Source organism: Ovis canadensis, chromosome 4, assembly GCF_042477335.2.
Source record: "Ovis canadensis isolate MfBH-ARS-UI-01 breed Bighorn chromosome 4, ARS-UI_OviCan_v2, whole genome shotgun sequence".
Taxonomy (NCBI): Eukaryota; Metazoa; Chordata; class Mammalia; order Artiodactyla; family Bovidae; genus Ovis; species Ovis canadensis.
Window position 1 is genome coordinate 116,080,695 of NC_091248.1, and position 13,835 is coordinate 116,094,529.

At 42.2% G+C, this 13,835-nt stretch overlaps 1 protein-coding gene across 3 annotated transcripts in view; it reads right to left on the reverse strand.

Moving 5' to 3' along the window:
* Window positions 1-13,835, reverse strand: part of DGKI (diacylglycerol kinase iota) — a 507,168-nt gene that overhangs the window by 209,199 nt on the left and 284,134 nt on the right. For all 3 annotated transcript variants that reach the window (XM_069588482.1, XM_069588483.1, XM_069588484.1), the window contains 2 exons: window positions 3,849-3,962; window positions 2,035-2,172 (listed from right to left, as the gene is read on the reverse strand). In XM_069588482.1, the coding sequence (XP_069444583.1) occupies window positions 2,035-2,172; window positions 3,849-3,962 (252 nt within the window). The remainder of the gene's footprint in view (window positions 1-2,034; window positions 2,173-3,848; window positions 3,963-13,835) is intronic.

The window sequence follows — 13,835 nt, forward strand, 5'->3', positions numbered from 1 at the left end:
AAATTACTGGGTTTCCTATGCCCCTTGATCAGTAAGATTTTTCTCTCTGACTAGAGCAATAATCTTGTCACAGTAAGAGAAAAATAAAATGAGAGGGAGAATCAGAGAGAGAGCAAGAGAGAGATTATTAATAATACAGGAACACAGAAATTGAAATAAAGGATGAACCCATCCACGGAAGGCTGACTCAGAGCATGTACTGATTCAGAGGTCAGCTCAGCCCTTAGAAGTGGTTACAAGTGACTGGAGAACAGGGAGAGAAACTAAACACACAGAACAATGCCAAAACATGTCTCACTCTCCTGGCTTCACATTTGAGAATGTCCAGTTCCTGCACTTAAACGAAAATACAAGTCCTTAGGAACGACAGCAAGGGTTGGTGATCCTGCCAAAAGCACAGATATGTCCATTTCTACCATTTATATTCTTTTGGCTACAATTCTAACCCATGGCTCAGCAGCCGCTGATAACGTAGGAGAACATCTGGTCACCATCCTCTAAATAACATCACAATTTAATCTGTTTTAAGAGTTCTTATTCACATTTTCCAGGAAAAATTGCCCCAATTTCCTACACATCTCCTTACAAATCCACTTTTGAAACCCTTTAATTATCTGGATTAATGTCCCCAGGCTGCATCAAGAAGTCTTTCCATTTCTTAAGCTGTTGGGAAAAGAATTAAATAGAGATTGCTATTGAGGGCCTAACCATTCCAAGTTGAGTGGGGATAGGACCTTAACATTTCCATATGGTACATTTCTTTGTACTTTAGCTGTTTTACACCCAGTTTCTATAAGTCAAATACATTACAAAGAAGTATTATATCCCAAGATAATACTTGCTTAAACAACACTGTGACGTTACGAACTTAAGGTCAACTGAGCAATCATGATAACTATGAAAAACCTTAGCTTCTGGATCATAGTTTAGGTGAAAAAACTATGAAGGTAAGACAAAACATGTTTTAACCAATTTTAGTCAAATAAGTAACTTGAGCTTCTACCACAATTGGTCGGGATCTTGATGCTCATAAATGAAGGTGCATTTGTTGTTGTTTAGAAACTAAGTTGTATCTGACTCTTTTCAACCTCATGGACTATAGCCCACCATGCTCCCTTGTTCATGGGATTTCCCAGGCAAGAATACTGGAGTGGGTTGCCATTTCCTTCTCCAAGGAAAGGTGCACTGGTTTGGTCTAAAATGATACCGGATTCAAAGGCCGAAGCACCATGAAATCCTGGCTTCAATCAATGGTGTAATCCAATAGAGCAGGGATGCTACACGGATGCGGGGCCTTCACCCTACATCTACTTAATCAGAATCTCTGGGAACAGGGCCTTGCTATCTGCATTTCAGAGGACCACTGCCTGGAGATTCTTACACAATGAAAATGTGAAAACACTATCACAGAAGAAAAAGGCAAAGTAATAGAAAGCAAGTGGCTACTCAGAAACCTATCAGATTTATATGAAATTGAGGCCAGAACTTAAAACTGAATTCTCCCCTGAAGCTCCACAGTAGCATTTTTATAATTACATCCCTTGGTTTGTGAAATACAAGTTTAATCACTGAAGGAAAAACACTAAGTCAAACATTTATTTAGGTGTATCTTCGCATCCCAAACAAGTGATGAAAATGGAATTTTTGCTATCAGACCAGAAATCTCAAATGGTATCTTTCTATTGAAAGACCTTGTGCCTAATGTTTCAGGCCATATGACTTTTTTTTTTTTAATCTCCTCATGGGTTTAAGATTTTGCAATGAATTTGAAAGATTAGAAAACTGATACATTTCTTTCTGGTGTTGAATTTGAGGACAGAGAATAGCTCCCTGCACTATGGAAGCACTTAGGAAATCTTGATCTTTAGAAGTCTATAGGGCAGAATCACTGGACAGCATTATTCTCACAGCCCTAGTAGCCATAACCTCTATAGGAGGGAATCAGACATTAACTCTCTGGCCAGGAACGTATTTCCTGTGGCTCAGGCAGAAAATACTCCAGGGTCCCCGTTCTGCAGAAGGGAAAACTCTAACCTTACACACGCCATCTTCCAGTTCTTCAGGAGGCAAGTCTGGGTTTCTTTCCACGTGGAGGTTCCAGCGATCCAGCTGTACAATCGTCCCATCTTCTACTTGGCAAAGGATCTTAGAAACAGGCTCATCAGTGTAGCCCTAAGGAATCAAAGAACGAACACACTGCTGTCTGGAACAGTGGACAGAACAGCCAAAGCTATTGATAGTTCATGCCAGGCAGAGACCTTCCGCTACAGCTCTCTCTTTATTTTGGAATTAACAAGGCTGAGAGTAAACTGTTTCCCTTGAGATATTTAGAATTTAAGGCAACAGTCACGGTTACCGTGCACGGAATACTATGTCTAGTTGGTTTGAGCGGAAGAATGACTTCTGTTAGCACCAAGAACTAATAGTCAATGGCAGTCATTTGAGAGCCATGCTGGATGGCTGTTTTTATCAGGGTGAAAACAGATTTCCCCACGTCTCCCTCTAGACAAATTTGGAGGATACACAGAACAAGTGTATGTGGCAAAGCAGGAAAATAATCAAGCGACATCTGCAAGGTGATTCCTAATATTCCGTTTCACTCACCTCTCCCTGACCTTGTCCTAAGACACCATTCCTTTCATGACCTAAGGCAAGTCTGACTGATGAAGAGCCCTGCTAGGGAGCTATCTACTTACTCCTTGAACACACATGACTGATAGCATGATTATTAAGGATGATCAAGTCATTGATTTAGATAAGAGGAACTAATACTGATAAATACATTAGCTGCCTCATAAGAATATATTATTTATACTATGCTTACTTAAAATTAAAAAAAGACCTCTGGAAAGTTAATTCACCCAAGGCCAAATAATTATCTGCTGATGTAGTGACATAATTATCACCCATGGGTGGTTAATACACCCGAAAGCCAGATTAATACCTGCTAATATCTGAAGATAATTTTCATCGAGCCCAGCCAGGGCAATAATTTCATATGAGCAGTTAAAAAGCCAGTCAGGCAGCATATGTTAGCATATTGTGCTTTCTTATTTTCCTAATATTATAAAAAATATTAATGATGATGATGATACTAACAGTTTTTAAATGACTGTTGTTGTTGTTTAGCCACTAAGTCATGTCTGACCCTTTGCAATGCCGTAGACTGTAGCCCACCAGCCTCCTCTGTCTGTGGGATTTACCAGGCAAGAACCCTGGAGTTGGTTTGCTATTTCCTTTTCCAGGGGATCTTCCTGACCCAGGGATCGAACCCGCATCTCTCATCTTGCAGGAGGATTCTTTTCCACTGAGGCACCTGGGAAGCCCCTTTTAAATGGCTGGTTAGTAGCAGATAAACTACTTTCAACAAGCTTGCCTGAAGTTGACTTCAGGGTGAAAAGGAAAATTGGTTACCTGTATAGCCAAAACTCTGATGACGCTGACCAGAACACTAAATGCTCAAACATAGACATGACTCTTCCAAAGTAAGAATCAGAAATCTGAACCAGATTCATCAGGGCAGACTAGGGGTCAGGAGCAATTTGAGTCTCTGTAATTGCTTAATATGAGGACCAACCCACCCCCTGGATACCTGTGACTACTGTCTTTTGGTGGATACCTCAAAAAGACCCAGACATGCGTACTAAAACCCATTTTTAAAAATTAAACTTGCTCTTTAGCTGACTATAGATTTAAACTGAAGATAAAGCCATGGTTCATGGGGACCTTGATTCTCAACTCTAACTTGTTGCTTGAACAAGAGGAGCACATGTGCCTCCACTAGAGCATCTGTGGATTCGGGGACCCCACTGCTTGATGACGTGGGCAGCCCCTGAGAACATGCTTACCCCTCCCCAGTTGAGAGTCCGAGCCAGGTCATTCCCAGTCCCCAGAGGAAGGACCCCGACGGGAGGCTGGGGGCTCAGCTGCAGTTCATCCAGAATGGAAAGGATCCAGCCCACCTACAGACATTTGGGGGCCAGAAGAGATAGAAGAAAGATAAATAAGTTACAAAGAAGACAACCTGAGAATAGGAGGCTTTACACGGAGCGAAACAGAAGAGGCACATTTTTCTTTAAAAATCCGGCAACCAGGAAACAGAAAGGGCACTTATCGCAAGCAGTTTCAATGCGCCAAGTCTCTTCAAAGGGAAAAAGAACCATTTTGTATACACCATTTCATATAAACAAAACTAGACCCGTTCATCATGTGTTTAACTACTATGTGTGTGCTCTCAGTCATATTTGACTCTTCGCAACCCCATGGACTGGAGCCATGGGGGTGCAAAGAGTCAAACGCAGGCTCCTCTGCCCATGGCATTTTCCAGATAAGAATACTGGAGTGGGTTGCCATTTCCTTCTCCAAGGAATCCTCTTGACCAAGGGATTGAACCCACATCTCTTGTGTTTAACTAGAGCTCTACTTTAAAATTCAGGAGAGTTTACAATTTAGGGAGTTTGGTTTATCCCTAGGGCATTTCAGGAAATCAGACTAAATCTCAACTCTGGCTCACACTGGCTTTGTCATCTTGATTAAATATTTAACCTCAGTAAGACTCATTTATTTGATTTTCAAAATGAGGATAATAATACCTACCTCACAAGACTGTTTATAGATTAAAACTAAAACATACATAAAAACCTTGATATGGTGCATAGCTTATGGAAGTACTCATTAAATGGTTACTCTGTACGTTATCATCTTAGAAATTAGTAGTGCTTTCCTAAATATCCCTACATTCCTCTTAATGAAACATTAAAAAACATAATTATGGATGAACTTAGTACTTATTACAAGCTTAGGCAGAAAATGGATACTTATATACTAGAATCATATTCCTGTTCAATCTTTTTCTAAGATAAATAATACTTGGTGTTTTGTCTTATTATAACTATTTAGAAAAATTACCCCAAACTTGGAAACAGCAAAAAAGAAACCTGAATATCCTCACAATGTCATTCTAGAGCAGCATCACAGGCTTATCTAAGAACTTTATGAGTGCAAGTTACTGGGAGAATTTTTGTCCTGTAGAGTTACAAACATTGAGAAGAGAAGATCACTTTAAATGCTCTGGTTCTATTTCCCCATCAGAACATAAACCAATTTTGTCTCAAATTTAGAAAAAATTATTCTGGTATAAACTACATAATTCTTTTCCTCTTCTTCTCCAATAAACTGGTGGTATTACCTTGCTAACTCCTTTATTACAAACCTAAATAAAGTTTTTAACATTTATTGATTCTCAAGTTGAGAATCATGTTTCAAATTTTTTAGAACTGTATTTTGACAGTACATCTATTGAACACTACCATATATAAAGCATGGAAATAAGGAACTGAAATAAAAAGATGAGTGAGACACTCTAAGATAAGGCAGAATGGTTGCTCTCAAGGATTTTCCAATTAACAAAAAGAGGGGCATACTGATCTTTTCTGTGTGCTAGTCCCTAAGCAAAGCTTTCTACTGAATTATTAAACTTCAAAACAACTCTCTACAATAGCTATAATTTTGATTCCCAATTCGTAGACAAAGAAACCAAGGCTTGAAAGGTTCAGTGACTGCCTTAACATCACAACATTTATATGGTAGAGCTGACATTCAAAGCTGGGTTTGCCACACATCAAAGGCCAACCTCTGAGCTGCTCTGGTGCAAGGAATGTTTCAGTAAAGAACTAAACTCAGCTCCCAAGTGGCCTGACCATCCCAGAGTCAATACCATGGACCTTTGGGATCTTTGGAGCACTGGGGAATCCTTCAGTTCAGTTCAATTCATCGCTCAGCCGTGTCTGACTCTTTGCGACCCCATGAACCGCAGCACACCAGGCCTCTCTGTCCATCACCAACTCCCAGAGTTCACCCAAACCCATGTCCATTGAGTTGGTGATGCCATCCAACTGTCTCATACTCTGTCGTCCCCTTCTCCTCTGCCCTCAATCTTTCCCAGAATCAGGATCTTCTCAAACGAGACAGTTCTTCGCATCAGGTGGTCAAAGTATTGGAGTTTCAGCTTCAACATCAGTCCTACCAATGAACACCCAGGACTGATCTCCTTTAGGATGGATTGGTCGGATCTCCTTGCAGTGGAAGGGACTCTCAAGAGTCTTCTCCAACACCACAGTTCAAAAGCATCGATTCTTCGCCACTCAGCTTTCTTCACAGTCTAACTCTCACATCCATACATGACCACTGGAAAAACCATAGCCTTGACTAGATGGACCTTTGTTGGCAAAGTAATGTCTCTGCTTTTCAATATGCTATCTAGGTTGGTCATAACTTTCCTTCCAAGGAGTAAGTATCTTTTAGTTTCATGGCTGCAATCACCATCTGCAGTGATTTTGGAGCCCCCCAAAATAAAGTCAGCCACTGTTTCCACTGTTTCCCCATCTATTTGCCATGAAATGATGCAGAATCCTTGGAAACTGCTTAATCAAATTCAGTTAATTTGCAGATTTATTAACTGAGGTACACAGAGGCTATGGTATTTGCTCAAGACCAAATAATCAGAAGTGAAAGAAACAAGAGTCATAACCAGGTCTGCTGACCCCTTATCTAAAACCCTTTCTCCTCCACAGTGACTATTTTTTAGGATGTCAAACTTGCCCATCCATCAAGAAGCCTAAAACTGTGTTCACCTTTTAGAAATGGGCAACACAAGGCTGGCCCAAGGTGGGAAACTAAAAATTTAGATCTACATGAGGGTCCACAAGTCCCCTCATTCCCTCAAACTAAGCAAAGAATCCCTAGACAAGTCCTCAGATTCCCACCCAGGGCTAAAGTAGTGCTAATGACTATGTTAGAGGTTGTTCCTCGGCCGCTGAAAACACAAGCAGAGGCCTCTAACAAATGATGAGCAGGGGGTTTAAAGGTCATGAAAAAGGACATGAAAATTCAGAAATCCCAACAATCTGGGCTCCCTGACTACAGCTGTAAACAGCCCTGAGTAGAACCAGAGACTCTGAGAGAGGAGGTGGAACTTACTGGAAATCTAATTCAATATCCCATATACAGCAGGGAAAAGAATACAGACTCTTTAACTTTTCTGAGACATGCCCTGGCAGCTCCCCTATTCTGATTTATACTCACAAGTCAAATCAAAGTTCTTTTAGATAGATTTAAATTAGAAATATTTTTCTTGCGGTCCTTTGAAATAGGTCTGTCTTTCCTGAATAAAGATAATGCTATGTGTTCACACTTTGAACATTCTATTTCCCTCTAGACATAAAAATAAGAGGAAAAAAAAAAAGTCTCCATGGGTCAGAAACAAAGAAAGCACAGAGGGGCAAGCAGAGGAAGCCAGGCATTTGGCTTCTGTCTGATGACAGGGGATAAAAGTTCACCCCTTGCTGGCAGGAGGCTGTGTATGAACCAGACTCCCTATGTGGTCAGAAGAAAAGAGGCCAAGAAGAGAGGGTGAGGAGCCACTGCCTGAGGCCATCATCCGCAGAAAGCTGCGATGCCTTAGGGCTGGAGGGATTGAAGCTTCTATTAGTGAACTGAAATGCCCATGAGCTTGTTGACCCACCTGAAACACCCCTGACCCAGGGTCAGGATGGGAGCCCTAACCACTTAGAGAAAACCCAACTCGAGTCTCAGGATCCTGGAAACCATCCAAACTACTAAAAAAGATTAGTACAAGGGTGCAGAGAAAGAAAAGGGAAAAATCACACAGCAAAACATCTTCCTCTGCAGAAGAGCCTGCAGAGAGAAATTCTAAATACCAGAAAGAACACTAAGAGTAAGACAGAACAGAAGGTCAGAGAATAATTTACAACCCATAAAACACAAATAAGTGTTGAGTAACTTTGAAATAAGTGTCCCATAATTTCCATGAATTGATCAAGTGTCTCCTAATAGTGTTAGGTAATGACAACCAGGGCCCGGAAAAGAGTGATCTAACAGGCTTTTTAATGGTGAAGCGCTCCCGGGCGGGGTTCTCGGACCCAACGAGGCAGGTCGAGGAAGTCAGCGCCTGGACCGTGTTAGAAACAGCTTATAAAAGTTTGTTGCGAGGGATGGTCAGGTTAATGGGCGGGGGTTCGGATAGGTCGCCAGGCCGAGGCGTCTCGGGCTGATAGGTCCTTTTACGTGGCTGGAGTGGGGCGGCTTTAGCTGGTGAAGTGTGCTGTCACTGGTCCCCAGGATCTGGGCGGCTCCTTCCGTTAGGGACTTCCCCCGTCGGCGGGAGGGAGAGGAGGGGTAGCCCATTATGGCCCCTCGGGGTCCAGCCTTACAAATAGATCTTTATTTTGTGTGTCAAAATTTTTTTTTGGGGGGGGAGGCCTCCAAAATCACTGCAGATGGTGACTGCAGCCATGAAATTAAAAGACACTTACTCCTCGGAAGGAAAGTTATGACCAACCTCAGCAGCATATTAAAAAGCAGAACATTACTTGCCAACAAAGGTCCGTCCAGTCAAGGCTATGGTTTTTCCAGTGGTCATGTATGGATGTGAGAGTTGGACTGTGAAGAAAGCTGAGTGCTGAAGAATTGATGCTTTTGAACTATGGTGTTGGAGAAGACTCTTGAGAGTCCCTTGGACTGCAAGGAGATCCAGCCAGTCCACCCTATAGGAGATCAGTCCTGGGTGTTCATTGGAAGGATTGATGCTGAAGCTGAAACTCCAATACTTCGGCCACCTCATGCAAAGAGTTGACTCACTGGAAAAGACCCTGATTCTGGGAGGGATTGAGGGCAGGGGGAGAAGGGGACTACAGAGATGAGATGGCTGGATGGCCATCACTGACTCGATGGACATGGGTTTGGGTGAACTCGGGAGTTGGTGATGGACAGGGAGGCCTGGCGTGCTGTGATTCATGGGGTCGCAAAGAGTTGGACACAACTGAGCGACTGAACTGAAGAGATCTCTGATCAGTATAATTGTCCTCATTCAAACTTTAAGAATTGGTCCTTTCTTTTTCTTGGAAGGCTGCCAAGATTCCACATGACACTGTGGAGTGATTCCACAAAATGGCAAGAGTCCTTTGGACCCTCTGACTTGTCACCATCCCCTTTCTGTTTTAGACTTGGCCTAAGTATAGGCTTCTCCAGTGGTTCAGATGGTAAAGAATCTGCCTGCAAAACAGGAGACTCAGGTTTGATTTCTGGGTGGGGAAGATCCCCAGAGATGAAAATGGCAACCCACTCCAGTATTCTTGCCTGGAGAATCCCTTGGACAAAGGATTCTTGGTGGGCTATAGTCCATGGGGTTGCAAAGAGTCGGACATGGACTGAGCTACTTTTGCTTCACTTTCAAGCATAAAAGGAAAACATACAGTTGATTTTAATGTAAAGGATCTTCCCCTTTCTTATCAGTTGATCTGGTTAAAAAAAAAAAAAAAAACCCTGCAGAAATAGATTCTCTCTCCTTTTCCCAATAGCCAGTTTGTTGTTGTTCAGGCACTAAATCGTATCTGACTCTTTGCCACCCCATGGACTGCAGCACACCAGGCTTCCCTGTCCTTCACTATCTCCCAGCGTTTGCTCAAACACATGTCCATTGATTTGGTGATGCCATCAAATGGCTAGTTAATCAACCGTTTAATTTTCCCCTTAATACAAGCAGGCATCATCAATTATATAACCCTTGGAGTCATCAAACGTCTCCTGCCTTTCACAGCACAGATTTTTTTGTCTTGAATCCATATTTGGCTCACAGTTCTTTGGCTAACGTGGCTCTTGCTCTTTCTTTCACTCAACTCTTGAAAAATTTTTCTCATCCAAGAGCTACATCATCACTACCCAACAACCATCTTCCCCAAAAGGCAACATAACCTAGGAAAGGCACAGAGATGGGGGAGACTTGCTGGCTCCATCACATACTGGCCAGGTGAGCTTAGGCAAGTCAGTTAACCTAATTCCTTCCTATGTAAAAAGGGGCAACAGTACTTGCCTCATACGAGCATTTTATCAATTAAATGACATAAAGACATTGATTAGCAGGTGCCTGACAAATAGGAAACCCTAAAATTAACATTTACTGCTCTGACTTAAGCTATTTATTTGTCTTCTTTTTTCTTTACTTCATCCATAAAAGTCTAGTTTCCTAGAAGCAAAATGCCTTTTTCCTGTGTCTCCACTTCAAAGTTGAGCCTTGAATTTCACAGATCGATCCCAACGCTGACTGCCAACAAGTCACAAAGTCTTTCACAGACTATCAAAAAAAAAGCAAAAGCCAAGCTGTACTATAGCAGAAAGGTGAAAGAGACAGGGGATGGGGGTGGAGGGGGCAGGGCAGTGGTGGGGAGAGACTATACACCTACAAGAGAAGGAGGCATAAAAGGTCTTCAGGAATAGTCCATGTCTCTGCCCCTATGAGAACAAAACTATACAAAAGGTCTTAAAGCCCGTTATCAGTGGCTCTCCCTTCCCAGGACCCAGGACTCTGCTCCTGCTGGAAGCCCAGATGCATATTGTGGGCAGGACTGTATTTGCTGGGATTTTTGCATTATCCCAAATCATCTCCACAAGCACCTCTTCAATTAAACTTAAGTAATTGCAACAGAGGACACTTAGCATATTTAGCATCACAACTGAAGAATGGGCAGTCATGTTCCAGGTAGCAGAGCTCCTCCTGCCTTCTGTTAGGCAAAGCAACACTGACAAAGCTAGCTCACCAGGGTCCCGGGCTTCAGCCCTGAGGCTGCAGCAGTTGCCCGATGCTGCCACCTCCTGGCCACATCCAGCTATAACTATCACCAGATAATTTCCCAAGTGCAGGAGGAGCAGCGTTTTCATTCAGCAATATGCTAGCTTGAGAACGGACTGAGGGACGGGCGAACAGGACCGTGAATTGACCTTTTCTTCGAACACAGCGGGTGCACAATTGCCTCTCCTTATATTATCTGCAGGCAGAAAAGTAAAGGATTCTCATATGAAGAGATCAAAAGAAAGAGGGGAAAGTTTCTGCACCCTGAAAGACCATCCAAAGGCAGCATTTGACAACTAGGTTTCCTTTCTAACATGTACACTGCCATTCGTCCTTTTGATATTTTTATATTTGCATTTAATAGTTTACAAAGTCACTCTATGGTAAGATAAATGTTTAAAATCAACACTAAAGGAATTGAGAAAAAAGCCAAAATATGAGGTTTTTTTTTTTTTTTAATACAACGCAGACTTTAGGCTGTCCATTCTCTCACTGGCATGAAGATAACTGAGGTTACACCATGGGCTGTTTCTCAAGAGAGACTGGGATGTGGAGAGGCTGAGAGAAGAGGCATGTAGAACAATTTACTTGTCCTGTCAGTTAGAGGGAAATAGACCTTTCTTCCCTGTTCTGTGGCTGCAGTGAGCCAGGGCATGGGCGTGCCTTCTGTTTAGCATGTATCCTCACCTGGGGATGCCAACCGAACCGGAAATAAGCATGCTGTAGTTCGAGCCCATTTAACTCCAGCCCTTGGGAAAGACGTCAACAGGGTTAAGGGTGGACCTTTGGGTCCAGCTCAGTTCATCAAGGCCAAGGGCAGGTAATGACAGATCACAGTACACCTTAAGGCTCCTTCAGGAGGGGAGGGGACCTATGACTTTAGTGTCTCAGTTTACAGACTCCTTGCTAGTCAAGCAGCAGCCACGGGGAGTTCGATGGGTGGAGATGTGGCCACAGAAAGCACAGAACGCAAATCTACCCCAAAGACAGAATATGTCTAGCTTAAAACACGAAAATTTGAGATCATTCTGAGTTATTTTCTCTCTGCCTAGAGATCAAAGACGGGGCCAGCCGACTGGATGCCTGCAACTATGTGGCCATCTTGGGATTCTGTAAACCAGTTACCAAGAGCCTGAAACTGTGGCGCTGCCCCCGCAGCCTCCACTGGCCAGGTGTGGTCACAGACTGCTCAAACGTGGCTGATCCAAACTGGAGGCGCTGTAGATTTACAATATAGGCTGGTTCTGGAGACAATACAAACGGAGCTTAAAACATCCCATTAGTAACTTTACACTGACTGTGTGTTGAAATGATAGTATCTTGGATATACTGGGTTAAAGAAAATATATTATAAAATCAATTTCACCTGCTTCTTAGTTTTTTAAAGTGTCTTCTAGAAAACTTAAAGACTGCAGCTTACATAATAGCTCTCCTAAACAGCAATGGTCTACAGTAATATAATGCTACAGTTGTGAAGAGTCTTAGGGATCCAAATGTATCTGTTTTCAGACTTAGAACATCTCAGAAGGGGTTAAGGAACTTGCCAAAAGCCACAGCAACGGCGGCACAAGCATCTCTTCCTCTTCCAAGTTCAGTATATGCCTTTGTACTTTTTAACAGCATCAAATTAAAGTAACTCACACTGAAGCCTAAGAACTTTTTTCAAATTAATGTAAGATGTCTGTATATTAGATAATACTTTGTATATAAACGGATGTCATTAAGGATTAACATATCCTCATCCCAACCAGTCCAAAGTATTCCATTTCTGATTCCTCCTAGAACCCTGTCACTTAGAATTCTGACAACCTCTGCAGTGATAGACATACTCACTAAATGAAGGCTGAGCACCTGATGTCAAACATATACCCGGCACTCAGGAATTATCCTTCATTTGCCAAGAGCCAAGAGTTTCTCTTCATGATTCCATCAGCAGGCCTCTCCTTCAAACAAACACTCAAAATTAAAAGTTTCATATTCTAAACTGATCAAATTAAAAACATTAATCACGTACCTTGATAAACACGTCATAAACCCCAGATACCTTTCACAGGACAACTTGTTTTAACAAGGTAAAATAAAATAAAATCTGGTTTTATATAAGGTAGAAGATATGCAAAGTTTTGATTCTACATGATTGAACTACAGAGGTTACCACTGACAAAAATAATTAGCTCAAAAGAATGCATCAATTCTAAGGGAAATATACCACTTTTCATAGCTGTTATACATATAAATGTCTACTGCAGTTGAGAACTGTGTAGAAAGATGTAAAAACTGAAGCTAGGATCATAGATAAGGTGCCAGGGAGGGAAAAGCACCTAGAACACAAATGGGAAGTTACATCCAGGCTTCTGGAAGACCTAGCTTATGGTCTAGGTCTTCCAGATACCCAATTAAAAAGATACCTAGTTATGGTATATTTAAAGAAGAGATGCTAGAAAAGATAAGAAAAGCAGGAGAACCAGGTAGTCTGCGAGTCAAGAAGGTGGCATTAATGACACCAGAAAGTATTTCTAGAAATTCAACACTGTGATTGGATCTGCTCATTAGAACTCCTTATGTGTGTTGTTGCTCAGTAGTTGCTCAATTGTGTCCAGATTCTTAGCAACCCCACGGACTGTATCCACCAGGCTCCTCTGCCCATGGAATTCTTCAGGGAAGAATACTGGAGTGGGTTGCCATTCCCATCTTCAGGGGATCTTCCCAACCCAGGGATCAAACCCATGCCTCCTACATTGCAGGTGGATTCCTCACCATCTGAGCCACCAGGGAAGCTCAGAAATCATTAGGGTGGTACCAAATCTCATTCATTATGGGTTTTGTCCCATTGATGGCATCACTGACTCAATGGACATGAGTCTGAGCAAACTCCAGGAGATAGTGAAGGACAGGGAAGTCTGCTACAATCCATGGGGTTGCAAAGAGGCAGGCACAACTTAGCGACAATGATAAATCTCTCACTCTGGGTTCTGTCTATTAAAACGTGTCAGGCACTCTATTAAAACTATTCTCCTGAAAACCACCAGTTACCTCCTAGTCTCCAAATCCACAGTAATCCTTCAGTCTCTCAATATAATCACTGTCTCGAAACTTCTTTGGGGTTGTTTTCCTTGATAAGACTACTGGTGGGCCTTCTCCTTCTATCTTTTTCTCTTCTTTTGAAATTCAGCTCTGACTCCATAATTAC